At 36.4% G+C, this 18768-nt stretch overlaps 1 gene segment (V, D, J or C); it reads left to right on the forward strand.

Moving 5' to 3' along the window:
* Positions 1-245: 245 nt before the first annotated feature.
* Positions 246-18228, forward strand: LOC119807244. The segment is given in 4 exon segments: positions 246-265; positions 6637-6698; positions 6809-7152; positions 18121-18228. Coding segments are annotated over 4 exon segments (534 nt in total).
* Positions 18229-18768: the final 540 nt, after the last annotated feature.

Raw genomic sequence — 18768 nt, forward strand, 5'->3', positions numbered from 1 at the left:
GGTTGTCTCTGAGTTTTTATTAATTGTGCTTTAAGACATAATGCTAAAAATACCCTCAATGTATTTAGCTTTGACTGTTGTGTTACTTTGAATTCTTCAAATATAAGGCTTTCTTTGAAAATGGCATAATGAGGAGGTATAAAATTCCTGTGAGAAAAGAGACAAATTGAATAGAACCAAAAAAGGAATTAATGTCTCTTTATCCTGCAAATTTCCAAAGAAAATGTACAGAATTGAAGTTTAGAATGCTTCTGGGTTACTCCAGGTGAGTGAAGTGAAGAAGCAGGGCATTCATTCACCTAAAACTTGATCTATACAGGGCAATGGCAATCAAAATGCACTGATATTTTGAACCCACATAATCATCACTGAGATTAATGCATAAACTGCCATGTCCATTTTATAGACAAGTACCATTTACCTGGAGTCACCACGTTTCATAGAGCACTTGTTAAAGGCACAACTTACTGCAATTCCCTGACAGTTAATTCTGGCTAGTACATTGAAAATGAAAGCATATATGTAAGAATCAAAGGATTCAACTCTAAATCCTGATTATATCCAGACTCCATATATATTCCCTATACATAGCTTTACATTAACAGGAAAGAAGCCGTCTCTAGAAGATGGGTAAAGAGGCTAATATATAGGCTTTGGAAATATATTCTTTCACTAAGAGAAAGGAATATAACATGTAAGGTGTATGCAGGTTCAAGAACTGAGCAGCAACCTAATATCCCCAGCATAGAATGTGTGCAGAGCTGGCTAAACTCAGGGTCTTCCACCTAACATCTCCAGTCATATTCTTTGCCATTGTCAGAAACATGCTGTCAGAGAGTGCAACTTAGAGCAGACAGAATGTCTACTCTCCTTTATTTGTTGTAGAAAGAGATCCTAGAGATTCGCGATAGGACCCATGGCATGTTTACCATATGCCAGGCTGCGAGATTTGAAGTGACATAGAAAGATTTTTGTTGCAGCCTTAAAGTCTTACATAGCTAATCATGTTCCATATTGATAAACCATGCAACTTATTACTAAATGTCAGAAAACAATGTAGATATTGACATCCCCAAGCCAAGGAATTTATTTAGTTCTGTGATGCTAAAACGACTTGCAGCTTTAGCTAAATTTTGACATCTGGGTGACAAATACATTGAAGAAACAGGCATTTTCATTTGTATGATATGTAATTTTTTATATTTTAAATAGTAACGGTTGTATCTACGAGACAGCCCAGAGTATACAGGCATTGGTTGCCAAACTCGAGAACTTTTCTTTCATTCTGGGTACTGACATTGGAGGAGAGAACCAACTTCCTATACCGTGTCTCCACGCTTTCACATTTGCAGCATAGGACAACCTTCTCCAAAATAAATGGAAAAAATGTGGTAAAACTTTAATAAAAATAGAAACAGTGGCTTATATTTTTGCCATTTCAAAATCGTTTTGATATTAGAAGCAGTCTTTTTGAGTTTTTAGGTTATTTTTATAAATTGAAATATTAACCATTAAAAGTTTTATTCATTTAGCTAGAAATATGAACAAGTGTCTCTGTGTGGATGTGTGTGAACAGAGTAGAGATAAGTAATTTCTCATAGAATGGAAAGAATGACTTGTCTAGTCACCCAAAGCATGCAAAAATTCTAAATTGAAAACAAATCATTCATTTTTGTATGAATGTCAATTTCAAATCTAGAATTTTCAATGAAGTTCTTTAAGAATGAGGGGATAAGATAATCACAAAGACAATTTGATAAGCCATCAATCAATCAAACCTGAAAACATTGAACAACACAATAATTCGCATGGTTTACAAAGGGATGAAAATAAGAATATTTGAGTTAGGCTAATATTTCAGATATTAACAGAAATCTAATAATTTATCAAATACTTTTACATAATCCCCATTTATATAAAAGGGAAATATAACTGTATAGCGAATTTTGCTAGATGCCATCTTACATCTTAACCAAGTACCAAAGTAGACATCTCAAAGGGATTAGATCACCTGAAGTCATGAGCCCTCTGTTGAGGATAAACCACCAACACTTCAGAGTGTGATTCTGTAGCACAAATTCTAATTGGTACTACTAATAAAAACCAGGGTCAGATACAGGTGTTAATGCCGAAGATCAGAGAAGCAGAAGATTCAGCCACCGGAGAGTTCTTACATTTCCAAAGCTGAGACAAAAAGGTTGATCCTGTTCTCAGACTGCCTCCTCAGACTGACCATAGACTGGTTGTCTCAGACTGCATCCTTAGACTGTATGCTCAAACTGCTATGAGCTCCTGTCTCCTCCTGTCTTATATCTCTTTCTCCTCCCAGTGATATCATTTCTGTCTCCACCTCCCTAGTGCTGGGATCATCTTCATCTGAGCTCTGTTTCTATTTTAGACAGATTAAATCTTGTGTAGGCCAGGGTAGCCTTGAACTCACAGAGATCCATCTGCCTCTATTACCCCAGTGCTGGGATTAAAGGTGTGTAACAACACTGCCTGGCCTCTATGACTAACTAGTGTTTTACCACTGCAATCTGATATTCAGGCAAACTTCATTTGTTATGGTATAAACAAAATATCACCACATGACTCTGCCTGGACAAAGGGTGTTTAAAGACATAATTCTCTTGGTGTCATTTTGTTGATTGTTATCTGAATGTTAAGTTTGCCCTATATTGTTCTTTTAAGTAGAGAATTTTAGAACATAGGTATAATGGGAAAGAACATTGAAAGCATAGTTCTGTAAGTCAAGGTGAGAGGTCTCAGGATAATGTGGATATCTCAATGTCTCAGTGTTACTTCACCAGTGATGGTTCTAGGAATGCCTTCAGTTTATCTGCACTTCTTTTATGAAAGATCTGCTGTATTACTTCCATCATGAACAGACAATGTTAGTGATAACCTCCATTCAAAAGAGAGAATGGACTTTCATCCTTGCTCTGATTCTAAACATACATATTTCACTACATAATAATAAAACTAAATAATAATAAAATCTTATTTACTTTCAAAGATGTTCCACTACTGTGAACAAGGGTATTCAGTACCCTTGCATAGATGATTTCTTTACATGTTTTTTTTTTTGGTTTATTTATTTATTTATTTTTATTTAAAAAATTTCCATCTCCTCCCCTCCTCTAAACAGAATAACAGTGTTTTTCTTGGAAAGTACTGTTGTTTTAACAGACTTTGTCTCTATAGTCTAAGCTGGGGGACTCAGAACTATCATGAAATGTCCCCTTCATATTGTTTCTATAGTCTAAGCTGGGGGACTCAGAACTATCATGAAATGTCCCTTTTATATCGCCCTGAAACTCTCCTGTGGCTGTAACCTCCCACAAAAAATTTTCATGCTCATTCCTGCATAGTTGTTCATTTCTTTCTTTATACCATAAAAGACAATAGTGTCAATAGATGTCAAGACTGAGATATAAGAGATAAAAATTTTTGAATGGGAAAGGAAAGTAATTGAATAGTAAATTTAAACTTTCAAGGAGTTAGAATATCACAGTTCTATCTGGAAAAAGCCTGCTAATTCCATCGACTATAATGTGAGTTCTGGTTTTATACAAAGACTCTCAGAATAAAACTCACTATGTATACAACCCTCTCAATTGTATTTATGTGTCAAATATATAGGACTGGCATAATTCAGTTAAATATATACACTTCTACTCTGGAAGATGGCTCAGTAGTTTAAGATAATCCAAAGTCTAGCCTGGTAAGTAACCTGAGCGTAATCCCTTTGATCTATGGAGCTACCTTAAAAAGCTAGATACAAGAGTGATGCTTCTTTAGGTATAGCTAAGATGAAATAAGGAACATACAGGAAAATCACTGGAAGGTTGGAAGCCAGTTAACATAGAGTAAGATTACCAAGCAAAGCAGCAGGAGTAATGTGGTCCTTGTCTGTAAACAAGATGGAATCTTGACTTGTGACATCCATACATGCTCTATGATATGTACATGTCCAACTTCATACATACGCATCAAACACATACACACACACATACTAAAATTTGATCATACTCTGTAGCATGAATAATAAACAATGAGAGACAGATACTGGAGTTCATAGTGAATATCAGTAAAGCAAAACAGCCAAGCCACTAGAAAGCACTTATCTCTGTTAAATGTTCAGACTGAAAGAGAGAAAGTTTCTGTCTACCCCATTTAATATTCCTTTCTAATGCTGGGATTAAAGGTGTGCATCATCACTGGTGGCTTGACCTCTATGACTAATCAGTGTGGCTGCTAGGATTAAACTTGTATACCACAACTGCCTGGCCTGTATTGTTTACTATTTTGGATATTTTGCATTCTGCTTTTTGGGTAAGTTTTATTTATTAAAATACAAATGAAATATCACCACACTATTCTCCCCCATTATCTTCCTTTATTCTCTTCTTCCTCCTGTTATTGACATTCCCTTTCTTCTCCCACACAATTCTTCCTATTTCCATGTTTTTTTAATTTCTTTATTTAGAGCCTTTAATTAGGGTTGCCTGTAAGATCACGGCAGTGACATATTTAATTATGCAAGAATACTCTACTAGTAGCAACACCACAGAGGATTATATCTTCTCTTAAACCTAGCAATTATTAACTGCCTGTGGATTCTCAGGGATGAAGAGGGCTTTATGATTCCCTCTTCCATATTGATTTAATTGTGTGTGAGGATATTCCTTAGGCAAGATACCCTGGGTTTTATAAAATAGAGAGAGGCAACTAAGAGTTTGCCTCTCTTGTTGTTTTCTTTATCTGTCCTGAGTGTAGAATTATTGTTACCAGCTTTTGTACCATGATGCAGAGATGGCTTCCTTGTCATGATAAAATTTGTTGTTTTCCAAAACATATTTTTATATGTATAGGAGTTTTTGCTTACATATTTGTCTGTGTACATTATGTGTGACTGATGCAATAAAAGTAGAAAAGAAATCATCAAATCCATTAGTGTTACATTACAGAGTGTTGAGAGCCTCCATGTTAGTGCAGAGAATTGAATATATGTCTTCTAGAAAAGCAGCCAGTGTTCTTATCTCACGAGCTATCATTTCCAGGCATTGAAATATATTCTTTAACTGTGAGTCAGAATAAATCTTTCATTGCTTTTATGATGGTATTTTATCACAGCAAAAGGAGAAGTAACTAATTTAAGGAGACCATAGGGTAAATACATAGATAGAGATGAGCTTTGACAGCTTATTACAGTGAAGATGCCTTTTTCCTTGAACTTCTAAGCATGGGAATCCTGTCTTCATAGCAAATCTGATCACCAATCTTGAACATTCAATATCATAACACCAGTGTAGGCACATCTTACCAACCCTACTCAGGATTCATCTCCTAAATGTACAACTGTCATATCCATTACTATGTACTTTTCACTTCTCCATACTTGCTGTCCCACTGTCCTTAATTCAGTTGTGAAAACAGTGCTCTTTTTGAAGTTTGGTCAGATTTGGCGATGGTAGCGTATGAAAAAGAACATAGAACTTTCATGAGTTAAATGAGCATTTCTAAGGGTGCTGATTTCCAGTTTTGAAAAGGATGGACTATATGAAAAGAGTAGATAAAAATAGGCTAAGTATCCTAAAACATCCAAAGGATATCATGAAACACGGACAATCTAAAATGAGATATTAAGAGATACAGAAAAGTGAGAAGATCTTTGATATTGGATGGCTTTGATTAAAGTATCGCTTATGTGGTGTTTTAACTCTTTTTTAATGTTCACTTCAAAAGCAGTACCAGATGAAAACTGAAAGAATAAAACAGACACAACTCAGGAATATAAAAAAGAATATAAAATTAATTGTTTCTTTTCTAATTCTGTAAGAGACCTTTTGATTCAGGTGATGGATATGTACATGAAATACTTTTTGAAAGTGTAAAATCTAATGCAATCTACTCATTTCCATTCTAACTCTGTAGAAGCTCATTGAGTTGTATAGACATTTTTATTGCTGACTTTGTTTATTTATTTATTTATTTATTTATTTATTTATTTATTTATTTATTGGTTTTTCGAGACAGGGTTTCTCTGCAGCTTTTTTAGAGCCTGTCCTGGTACTAGCTCTTGTAGACCAGGCTGGCCTCGAACTCACAGAGATCCATCCGCCTGCCTCTGCCTCCCGAGTGCTGGGATTAAAGGCGTGTGCCACCACCGCCCAGCTTTTATTGCTGACTTTGATGGACAATGTTATTTTTCTGCAAATTTTACAATACTGTGTAAAAATTATTCTTTAAATGTATATTAATATATAAGGCTTTTTTAACTTTCTGCAATTCTTTCAGAAGGTTAATCGCCATCCTTAATAAGAATGTACCCACGAACAAGTATGAAGTAGTGAAGGGAGTGATAAAAAACAACACAGCACTAGACTGAAACTGTTCTTTGACATACAGAAAGAAACATGTTATCTGAATACAGATCTGGTCTTCTCTTTTCTCTGTTGAATGCTTGAACATACTTGTTCTTATGCTGAGTTCATAAAATGAGCCCAGCTTATCCTGCAGGTGGCACCAGTCCTACACACCATTATAGATTTGCATGTGGCCAGAGCACAGCCCACAACTAAGGATTTCTTAAGCAGCCATTGACACCCTGTGAAAAAGTCATTCTCAGTGAAGATACAGAATCAATATGATGGTCCTTGCTGAACTCCTAGGGCTGCTACTGCTCTGGATTTTAGGTAAGGAAGACAGAAATGGGGGAGCAGTGTGGTCAGTGCTGCCTTGATTTTTATGGAAGTTGTCCTATAAGATGGTTAACATATATATTTGTGTATATTTCTATCCTCAGATGTGAGATGTGATATCCAGATGACCCAGTCACCATCCAAGCTGTCTGCATCTCCTGGAGAAAGTGTCACCATCACTTGTCATGCCAGTCAGAATATTAACAGTTGGTTATCCTGGCACCAACAGAAACCAGGGAATGCTCCTAATCTCTTGATCTATAAAACATCCAACTTGCATACAGGAGTCCCATCGAGGTTCAGTGGCAGTGGATCAGGGACATATTACTCTCTCACCATCAGCAACTTGCAGCCTGAAGATACTGCCACTTACTATTGTCAACAGGATCAAACTGTTCCTTTCACAGTGATACAAGTCATAACAAAAACCTCCCACAAGTGCAATGGAGTAAGAAAAGTTGCCTCAGATGCTCCTTCTAGTGCCTGCACCTGTTAATATTTTGTTATAAGACTTGCCTGGGCTTTTAAGATCATTGGGAGGATTACAGAAAACTGAAAATGTGACTCTTTTACTTTCTCTACTCTTCTCTGTCCCCAAAACACAAAATGATAAAATATTTCAAAATTTACTTAAAAGCAGTATCTTTTATGATTGAATGATCCTAGCTCTTCTATTCTTGTGATTTATACAGCAATGAGATATCATTATATGATACCTCCAGGAAGATTATTTTAATTCAGGAAACTAATGTCTAGATTATAGCACGATATGGTCTGTGATGGGCTAGATTTGATACTACATTATCTACCAAAGCTTGATTTTTAAATACTTGAGACCAGTTTTGAATAGATTATGGTACATTCTAGAATCTTTAGTTGTGTATGCTCAAACTGGATGAGGTCTTTCAATAGACAGAAACTTGGGTGTATATTATCTCTGGTTGTTTCAAAATGAGCTTTAGCTTTAAGACCCACCATGGCCCTAATGGATTGACTCCAAATGACTTCCCTATAGTTACGGCAAAAAAAGCTCTGAAAAGCTGAGCCAAAATAAGTTCTGTACCTTTTAAATTGTTTCTAATAGGTATTTTCATCATGGCATTGCAAAGGTTACTAACATGAGGAATCTATTATTTCAAGGAAGTAAATATTATTAGAAGTAGGGGTTCTTGGTGTTCATTCACAATACATTGATTCACACCATGCTTTCTCCAGATAGGTACAGAAAACCCAATAATGTGTTTTAATACTCTTTGATCTTGTAAACTGAACACTGGTGCTTTACCAGATCTTACCCTGTCAGCCCATGGAGCTTTATGCTTATGATTAAGATGTATAGCTGAGCTGTAATTGAGGAAATTATAGAAAAGGGGTGTGGAGAAATGCAATGTTGGAATTATTTAAAGTTAAAAGAATTCATAGGTGGTTTTTAAGAAATTGAAGATTCATATTTACTCATATAGTGAGAGGAAAAGGAGGAATAATATTAATTGAATGGCAGTATTTTAAATCTTTCCATTTCTTTAACATGCAAATGAGTTGGTACTCAATCAAAGAGCTAATTTTTTATTTCTAAATAGCTAAATAATAAATAAATATTTTTTCTAAATAAATAAATATATGTATATATATATTGATTTATGGACTATTTGGGCTAATAATTTAATTTCCTAGTATTATTTCCTATAGTACCGATTAATTAGGGGCCTTTTAATGATTACTGAGAATCAAAATATGATTTTGATTCAACCAACAACTATAAGAAGACACAAGATGTAAGTATGATAGAATCACCATTTTTACCCCATTGGACTATGGGAACACTTTTCAGGAGCACTTATTCAGCTACTTCATGTTTTCATTGATAGTAGAGCCCAGAATCTACCTTCTCATTAGAATATAACCTTCATTTAGAAGCAACCTGGCTGAGCAAATGATCCCTTCTTATATAAGTCATTTAATGTATATAATGTAGATTCCATATTTCTATGTTAAAATTGCTTCTCATATGGAAAGTGCCTTTATTTTACTGTAACAGCCTAACTAATGATGCAATGCTAATGCTTAATGTACCTGACCTATGTGTTTATGAAATGGTAAGCAGTAAATTCTAAAGCCAGGTTATATCTGGAAATATTCTCAGCGAATGTAGTCAAGTGCAGTCTAGGAGCATGGGATCCATCCAATTTTCCATTCCTGTGACTCTGAGTGGCAGAGACCCACATTGGAGCACTGGACTGAGCTCCCAAAATCTAGTTGAAGAGAGAGGGTAGTAAGAATATGATCAAAGAGGTCAACAACACGATGGGTACACCCACTGAAACAGTCTACCTGAGCTAATGGGTGCTCACCAATACCAGCAGAACTAGGAAGAAACAAGCAAAAGAACAAGCTAGTACCTCTCAATATGGTTGACAGTTGTATATCTGGGGCAGACTGAGGGGCCACTGGCAGTGGCATCAGAATTTATCCCTACTGCTTGTACTGACATTTCGTGAATCTATTCTCTTTGAATAGATACCTTACTCGGCCTAGATATAGTAGGGAGGGCCTTGGACCTTCCACAAAGCAATGTGCCTTACCCTTTCTGAGGAGTGGATGGGGATGGGGTGGGTGGGTTAGTGGAGGGAATGGGATGAGGAAAGGGACTGGGAACTTGAATTGGTATGTATAATGAAAAAAGATAATTTGTTTTGGTTTTTAAATATAGTAAAAATAGATAGATAGATAGATAGATAGATAGATAGATAGATAGATAGATAGATAGATAGATAGATAAATAGGTTCCTCAAATCTCTGTCCTGGGTCAAAAGTGCATTTTACTCTAATAAAGAAAGAAAGTGCAGAAAACTGCCCAGAAAAAGTTACAATGTGCTTTTATAAAAACTAGAAAATAGACTATTCATAATAAAAGTCACTATTGTTTATCTCATGCTGCTTTTCTTCTTTTGTATAAAACATTAATATATTAACTTCTTCATTAATATTATTTTTTTACATTTTTATATATCTTTACGTATCTGTAAAACATATAAGAAAAGGTTAAATTAGGTCTGCACAGATGGCTCAGAGGTTAAGAGTACTGATGTTTTGTGAAGTCAAGGTGTGGTGGCACACACCTTTACTCTCAGCACTTGGGGGGCAGAGGCAGCCAGATCTCTGTGAGTTCAAGGACAGCCTGGTCTACAGAGAGAGTTCCAGGACAGTCAAAGATACACAGAGAACATGTATCAAAAATCCAAAAATTAAAAGTAAAAATAAAATAGAGGTTAAAAAAGCCACATAAAGATGAAAAATACACAGAGAGTCTGTATAATGTATATTATGTTGCCTTTGAATTGCTTGACAGCTGAGGAAGGACCAACAGCTGTTAAAATACATTTAAATATAAATACTGCTGGAATAATAAAACAAATATTTTGAAAATACCTTGACTTCAAAATTGAAGTCAAAAGGTATGTTACTTTGGAGAAGAGGCTTTGTTTTTGTTTCCAATGGAAATGAGAGGCTGTGGATTCACTCTGAGTAAGAAAGATCAGGTTAGATCAAAGAGGACCATCTGAGAAATCTCCAGTAGGAACAGATGGCCTAGATGTCTGAGTTCTAAATCCAAAACAGATTCAACGGATTCTAGTCTGCTGCCTGAGATGATCAGCATACTCCAGTCAGGACTTGATCATAATTCTAAATTTTCTTTAGGTCCCCATAAGATTATAAGCAGTAAGTAGTCTGGAAAACTATGCCCACATCCCCCAAAAATGGACTATGGAAAATGGTCAGGAGAAAAGCATGGTCTGCAGTCCTGGACCAGCCACAGAAGAAGCAAGGTGTGACTGCCTCACTGAAAAAGGTACAGAGCCATGTGGCTAACACAGGTAAGAGTAATGGGCTAATATAAGTTGTAAGAGTTAATAAGAAGACTGAGATACTAGGCCAATCAATTTATAACTAATGTAGACCCTCTTTGTGATTTCTTTGGGACTTAATGACTGTGGGAACTGGGCAGGACAGAAAACTCAGTCAACAATCTTTCTTCCAAAGGACTTGAGTTCAATTTCCAGCAAACAAATGGTGACTCACAACCATCTGTAATGATATCTTGTGGCCTGTCTGGTATGCAGGTGTACATGCAGGCAGAGCACTATATACATAGTAAATAAATAAATAAATAAATAAATCCTTTAAAAAACAAAAAGAGGGAAAAATATAACTTCTTAGCTCTATTAGACCCCCTGCTTAACATTATATTTTCTATTTAAATTAAGAAGACAACAACAGAATCTGTGAAAAATTAACAAAAGTCAACAGATATCTTTGAATGATTACATAAAAATTAATAATCAATATTAAAAAACAAATGCATTGTTTTTTAATTAACAGACAATATTTATCCTACTATTAATCACCAAACTCTTGATCAAGCATTTGTTTTATATATAGATGCTTTTAAATTTAATTTTTCTGGATATTCTGATAGAAAAGATACCTCCAAAATATTATGAACCTCCTTATTTTAATCTGTTCTAAAGGCCAAATTGGCAGCTATAATGAACTTGTCAAATTTTTCCAAACCTATAAACATTGTTTCAGATTCACAATATATAGCATATACCATTCAAAATATTTACACAGTTTTTTACATGAAAATACAACATTATTTCTTTATTTTTGCAGTTATAACACATTTTAGCTTACTATACTTTGACACTATTCATTATTCATATCAGCACACACATGAATCTACCCAGCACTATGATTGATGCTAATTGGTTCACAGTTTTTTAAAAAGTACATATAGGATGTATCCTTGAAATTTTTTATCTGAAGATAGTAAGTTTGTTGCAGATAAACATGAATTAAAAAGCCTTAAATATTTTTCATTTAACTGAAAGTATGCAAAATTAATAATTACACATTATAAAGCTTGTCAAACCTTTCATAGGACTTGACTGCCTTTGGCAACAAATCCAGAGGTAAAATAGCAAATGACATATTACAAATGGATGTAATACACCTTAACTTTTTTTGTAAGTTGCAGTAATTACATCATTCTCTTAATTCCTTTCAACATTCAGTAGGCTACTTCATCAAATATTAAAATATTGAAATTATTATTAATATCCCTTCTAATACTCAATGACAGATAGTCATTGACAAATCTGACAAAAAATTAAGAGAGATGCCAATAAATAAAAAAGGGGAAAAGACAGACCTTAATTCTAGGAACATTATATTAGACTCATTATTTACTATACATTTTTTGAAATGTAAAGAAAATGATCTTATTCTAGCTGAAATGAATTGACAGTTTATTATTATAAAGAGTACTGAGGGTAATACACTACCATCTAATTTGGTATAAAGAGGAAAACTCTTTAATAGAAAATGAAAATATTATTAATGAGAAATAGGATATGCTTATATTTTTATAAATACAGGAGAACAATGGTTTCCAGAAAGTCTAAGGAAATTGAGAGCTAAGCAAATAGCCATTATTTGACCCTAACTTGACTATTTAATAAATAGCTCATCTGAATTTGGGTAACACAACGAAAACAATTATACAAACATTGATTTCCTTGACAAACTGTACATATTCTTTTTTTGATATTCTTTTTTTTATTAAAACTTTCTGCCTCCTCCTTCCCCCTCCACTCTCGCTCCCTCTCCTGTCCTAAGAGCAGTAAGGGTTCCCTGCCCTGTGGGAAGTCCATGTTCCTCTCCGCTCCATCCAGGTCTAGGAAGGTGAGCATCCAAAAGGCTAGGCACCCTAAAAGCAAGTATGTGTAGTAGGATCCAATTCCAGTGCCATTGTCCTTGGCTTCTCAGCAGCCCTCATTGTCCTCCTTGTTCAGGGAGTCCGGATTTATCTCATGCTTTTTCAGTCCCAGTCCAGCTCGCATTGGTGAGCTCCAATTAGATCAGCCCCACCATCTCGGTCGGTGGGAGCACCCCTCACGGTCTTGACTTTCTTGCTCATGATCTCCCTCCTTCTGCTCCTCATTTGGACCTTGGGTGCTCAGTGCGGTGAACCAATGTGTGGCTCTGTCTCTATTTCCATCCATCGTCAGATGAAGGTTCTATGGTGATATGCAAGCTATTCATCAGTATGACTATAGGATCTGGCCTTTTCCGGCTCCCTCTCCCCAGCTGCCCAAGGAACTAGCTGGGGGCATCTCCCTGGATACCTGGGAACACCTCTAGAGTCAAGTCTCTGCCAACCCTAAAATGGCTCCCTTAATTAGTTATAAACTTCCCTGCTCCCATATCCACCCTTCCTATATCCCAACCATCCCTTCCCCTAAGCGCTCCCCATCCTCCCCTAAACACTTTTCTCTCCCCATCTCCCCTTACCCCATCCAAACCTGCCCTGAAGTTCCCAATTTTCGCCGGGAATATTAAATATTTCCAATATCTAGGAAGATAACTATCTGTTTTGCTTTGGGTTCACCTTCTTATTTATCTTCTCTAGGATCACGAATTATAGGCTCAATGTCTTTTATTTATGGCTAGAAAACAATTATGAGTGAGTACATCCCATGTTTATTTTTGGGGTCTGGGTACCCTCACTCAGAATAGTGTTTTCTATTTCCATCCATTTGCATGAAAAATTCAAGATGTCATTGTTTTTTATCGCTGAGTAGTACTCTAATATGTATATATTCCATAGTTTCTTTATCCATTCTACCACTGAATGGCATCTAGGTTGTTTCCAGGTTCTGGCTATTACAAATAATGCTGCTATAAACATAGTTGAACAAATGCTTTTGTAATATGATTGGGCATCTCTCGGGTACATTCCCAAAAGTGGAATTGCTGGATCCTGGGGTAGGTTGATCCCAAATTTCCTGAGAAACCACCACACTGCTTTCCAAGTTTGCACAAGTTTGCAATCCCACCAGAAATGGATGAGTGTACCCCTTACTCCACAACCTCTCCAGCAAAGGCTATCATTGGTGTTTTTGATTTTAGCCAATTTGACAGGTATAAGATGGTATCTCAAAGTTGTTTTGATTTGCATTTTCCTGAACACTAAGGAGGTTGAGCATGCCCTTAAGTGTCTTTAGGCCATTTGAATTTCTTCTGTTGAGAATTCTCTGTTCAGTTCAGCGCCCCATTTTTTAATTGGGTAAAATAGCATTTTAAAGTCTAGTCTCTTGAGTTCTTTATATGTTTTGGAGTCAGACCTTTGTCTGTTGCGGGGTAGGTGAAGATCTTTTCCAAGTCAGTAGGCTGCCTTTTTGTCTTAGTGACAATGTTCTTTGCTTTGCAGAAGCTGCTCAGTTTCAGGAGGTACCGTTTATTCAATGTTGCCCTTAATGTCTGTGCTGCTGGGGTTAGATGTAGGAAGCAGTCTCCTGTGCCCTATGTTGTAGAGTACTTGCCACTTTCTCCTTTATCAGGCTCAATGCGGTCCGATTAATATTGAGGTCTTTAATCCATTTGGACTTGAGTTTTGTGCATGGTGATAGATATGGATCTACTTTCATTCTTCTACAGGTTGACATCCAGTTATGCCAGCACCATTTGTTGAAGATGCCCTCTTTCTTCCAATGTGTACTTTTAGCTCCTTTATCAAAAATCAGGTGTTCATAGGTTTGTGGGTTAAGATCCGTGTCTTCTATTCGAATCCATTGGTCAACTTCTCTGTTTTTATGCCAATACCAAGCAGTTTCCAATACTGTAGCTCTGTAATAGAATTTGAAGTCAGGGATGGTAATGCCTCCAGAAGATCCTTTATTGTATAAGATTGTTTTGGCTATCCTGGGTTTCTTGTTTTTCCATATAATGTTGATTACTGTCCTCTCAATATCTGTGAAGAATTTTGTTGGGACCTTGATGGGGATTGCATTGAATCTATAGATTGCTTTTGGTAGAATTGCCATTTTTTTTTAATATGTTGATCCTCCCAATCCAAAAGCAAAGGAGATCCTTCCATTTTCTGGTATCCCCTTCAATTTCTTTCTTCAAAGACTTAACATTCTTGTCAAATAAATCCTTCACTTCCTTGGTTAGAGTTATTTTATGCTATTTGTGGCTATTGTGAAAGGTGATACTTCTCTGATTTCCCTCTCTGCTTCCTTATCCTTTTTGTATAGGAGGGCAACTGATTTTTTGGAGTTGATCTTGTATCCTGCCATATTAAGGAAGGTGTTTATCAGCTGTAGGAGTTTTTTGGTGGAGTTTTGGAGATTGCTTATGTACACTATCATATCATCTGCAAATAACGAAAGTTTAACATCTTCCTTTCCAATTCAAATCCCTTTGATCCCTTTATGTTGTTTTATTGCTATTGCTAGAACTTCAAGCACTATATTGAAGAGATAAGGAGAGAGTGGACAGCCTTTTCACGTTCCTGAATTTAGTGGGATGGCCTTGAGTTTCTCTCTGTTTAATTTGATGTTAGCTGTCGGCTTGCTGAAAATAGCCTTTATTATATTTAGGAATGACCCTTGTATCCCTAATGTTTCCAAGACCTTTATCATAAAGGGGTGTTGAATTTTGTCAAATGCTTTTTCAGCATCTAATGAGATGATCACATGGTTTTTGTCCTTCAGTTTATTTATATGATGGATTACATTGATAGATTTTCGTATGTTGAACCAGCCCTGCATCTCTGGGATGAAGCCTATTTGATCGTAGTGGATAATTTTTCTAATGTGTTCTTGAATTCGGTTTGCCAATATTTTATTGAGATTTTTTGTGCCGATGTTCATAAGTGAGATTGGCCTATAATTCTCTTTCTTGGTTGAGTCTTTGTGTGGTTTAAGTATCAGGGTAACTGTAGCTTCATAAAAGGAATTTGGCAATAACTGTTCTGTTTCTATATTATGAAATACCTTAAGGAGTATAGGTATTAGGTCTTCTTGGAAGTTCTGGTTGAATTCTGCATTGAAACCATCGGGTCCTGGGCTTTTTTTGGTAGGGAGGATTTTGATAACAGCTTCTAATTCTTTGTGACTACCAGGACTATTTAGATTATTCACCTGGTTCTGCTTTAACTTTGGTACATGGTATTTATCTAAAAGAATGTCCATTTCTTTTACATTTTCCAATTTTGTGGCATACAGGCTTTTGTAGTAAGATCTAATGATTCTCTTAATTTCCTCTGTGTCTGTGGCTATGCCCCCCTTTTCATTTCTGATCTTATGAATTTGCTTGTTCTCTCTCTGCTATTTGATTAGTTTGGCTAGGAGTTTGTCAATCTTGTTGATTTTCTCCAAGAACCAGCTTTTTGTTTCATTGATTCTTTGGATTGTTTTCTGTGTTTCTATTTTGTTGATTTCTTACCTTAGTTTGATTATTTCCAGTCTTCTACTCCTCCTAGGTGAGTCTGCTTCTTTTTTTCTAGAGCTTTCAGGTGTGCTGTTAAGTCTTCAATGAGTGCTTTCTCTGTTTTCTTTAAGTGGGCACTTAGTGCTATGAACTTTCCTCTTAGCACTGCTTTCATTGTGTCACATAGGTTTGAGTCTTCTGTGTCTTTATTTTCATTAAATTCAAGGAAGACTTCAATTTCTTTCTTTATTTCTTTCTTGACCCACTTGTGGTTCAGTAGTTGACTGTTCAGTTTCCATGAGATTGTAGGCTTTCTGGGGGTAGCATTGTTGTTGAATTCTAAATTTAATCCATGGTGATCCGATAAGACACAGGTGGTTACTAATATTTTTTTGTAAATGTGAAAGTTTGCTTAGTTACTGAGTATGTTGTCAATTTTCGAAAAGGTTCCATGAACCACAGAGAAGTTATATTCTTTCCTATTTGGGTGGAATGTTCTATAGATGTCTGTTAAGTCCATTTGGTTCATTACCTCCATAAGTCTTTTAATTCTCTGTTAGGTTTCTGTCTGATTGACCTTTCCATTGGTGAGAGAGGAGTGTTGAAGACTCCTACTATTAGTGTGTGTGGTTTGATGGCTGCCTTGAGTTCTAGTAATGTTTCTTTTACATAAGTGGGTTCTTTTATATTAGGGACATAGATATTCAGGATTGAGACTTCATTCTGATGGATTTTTTCCTGTTATGAGTATAAAGTGTCCCTTTCCATCTCTTCTGATTGATTTTAGTTTGAAGTCAACTTTGCTAGAAATTAGTATGGCCATACCAGCTTGTTTCTTAGGTCCATTTGCTTGATAAACCTTTTCCCATGTCTTTACTCTGAATAGCTGTCTGTCTTTGTGGTTGAGGTGTTTTTCTTGTAAACAGCAGAATGTTGGATCCTGTTTACATATCCAATCTCTTAGCCTGTGCCTTTTTATATGTGAATTGAGCCCATTGATATTAAGTGATATTAATAACCCCTGGTTGTTAATTTTGGTAATTTTTTGTAGTAGAGTTTTTGTGTTTTTCTTCTTCTAGTTGTGCTGTTGAATAGTCACTAGATGTCTGAATTACTGTTCGCATTGTTGGACTCCTTGGTTTGTGATTTTCCTTCTATTACTTTCTGCAAGGCTAGATCTGTGGCTACATATTGTTTAAATCTATTTTTGTCCTGAAATATTTTGTTTTCTCCATTGATGGTGAATGCAAGCTTTGCTGGGTATAGTAGTCTGGGATTGCTTCCATGTTCCCCTAGTGTCTGTAGCACATCTATCCAAGACCTTCTGGCTTTCATGGTTTCCATTGAGAAGTCAGGTGTAATTCTGATAGGTTTTCCTTTGTATGTTACTTGACCTTTTTCCTTTGAAGCTCTTAATATCTCTTCTTTATTCAGTATGTTTTGTGTTTTGATTATTTTATGGCGTGGGGATGCTTTCTTTTGATCCAGTCTATTTGGTGTTCTTTAGGCTTCTTGTACCTTCATAGGAATATCCTTCTTTAAGTTGGGGATATTTTCTTCTATATTTTTGTTGAATATATTTTCTAGACCTTTGAGTTGTAATTCTTCTCCTTCTTCTACCCCAATTCTTCTTAGGTTTGGTCTTTTCATGGTGTCCCAGATTTCCTGGATGTTTTGTGTTAAGAAATTTTTAGATTTGTTTTGTTCTTTAATCTGTGACTTTATTTCCTTTATAGTATCTTCAGAGTCTGAGATTTTTTTTCTTCCATCTCTTGTATTCTGTTGGTAATACTTGTCTCTGTCGTTTCTGTTCTTTTACTCAAAATTTCCCTTTCCAGTCTTCCCTCGGATTGTGTTTTCTTCTTTATCTCCATTTCATTTTTCAGGTCTTAAACTGTTTCCCTTACCTGTTTGATTGCTTTTTCTTGTTTTTCTTGGATATCTTTGAGAGATTTATTTATTTCTTCTACGTTTTTGTTTGTCATCTCCATTTCTTTATGGCAGTTTTTTACCTCCTGTAATGTCCTCTATTGTTTTCATAAAGTACTGTTTAAATCTATTTCTTCTGGAGTAGAGTAGGGTGTTCAATTCTTGCTGTTTCAGGATGCCTGGATTCTGGTGATGTCATTTTGCCTTTCAGGTTGTTGGAGGAGTTTTTGCATTGGCGCCTGTCTATCTCCTCCTTCAAATGGAGCCAGCAGAGACTTGGTATCTTGATCCAATCTTTGCTGTGACTGAATCTGGGTGAATCTCCTCAGTGTAGAATCAGGAGCTATTCCTGACTGGATGGAACTCCTCAGCACTGAATTAGGGATGCTGGTGGCCCCAGGACATCACAGACAAAAGGGCGAACGTGGTATCAGGGTGGGGTCCAGTAACACACAGCGAACCTTGCAGCATAAGCGAAGGTACCCACACTCCCTTGCGGGAATTCAGACCTGCCTGGAGAGCAGCATCTCACCCCTCTGGGTAGATGGCCTTGGTGCAGGAGCACGACACTGGTCCTATGCCAAGGACCTTGAATACACTAGGGAAGGCTTGGGAGAGGCAGGGACATGTGTAACAAAGACACACCTGCACCAGGAGCTGGGGTAAGGGGACTGTGCTCTCTTCCGGGGCAGGTTGGCCCAGGATATCACACATTCACCTGTCCTGATGTGTTGCGGGAGCTCTTTCTGCTCTTTCAGCCAATAGCTGCTGAGATACCAGCCCATTGGGGTGTGGTCTCTCTTTTTAAAAATGCGGCCACTTCCCTCTGCTTGCTCTCTGGCTTCCAGCTCTTCTTCTG

The sequence above is a fragment of the Arvicola amphibius genome, chromosome 2 (assembly GCF_903992535.2).
Source record: "Arvicola amphibius chromosome 2, mArvAmp1.2, whole genome shotgun sequence".
Lineage (NCBI taxonomy): Eukaryota > Metazoa > Chordata > Mammalia > Rodentia > Cricetidae > Arvicola > Arvicola amphibius.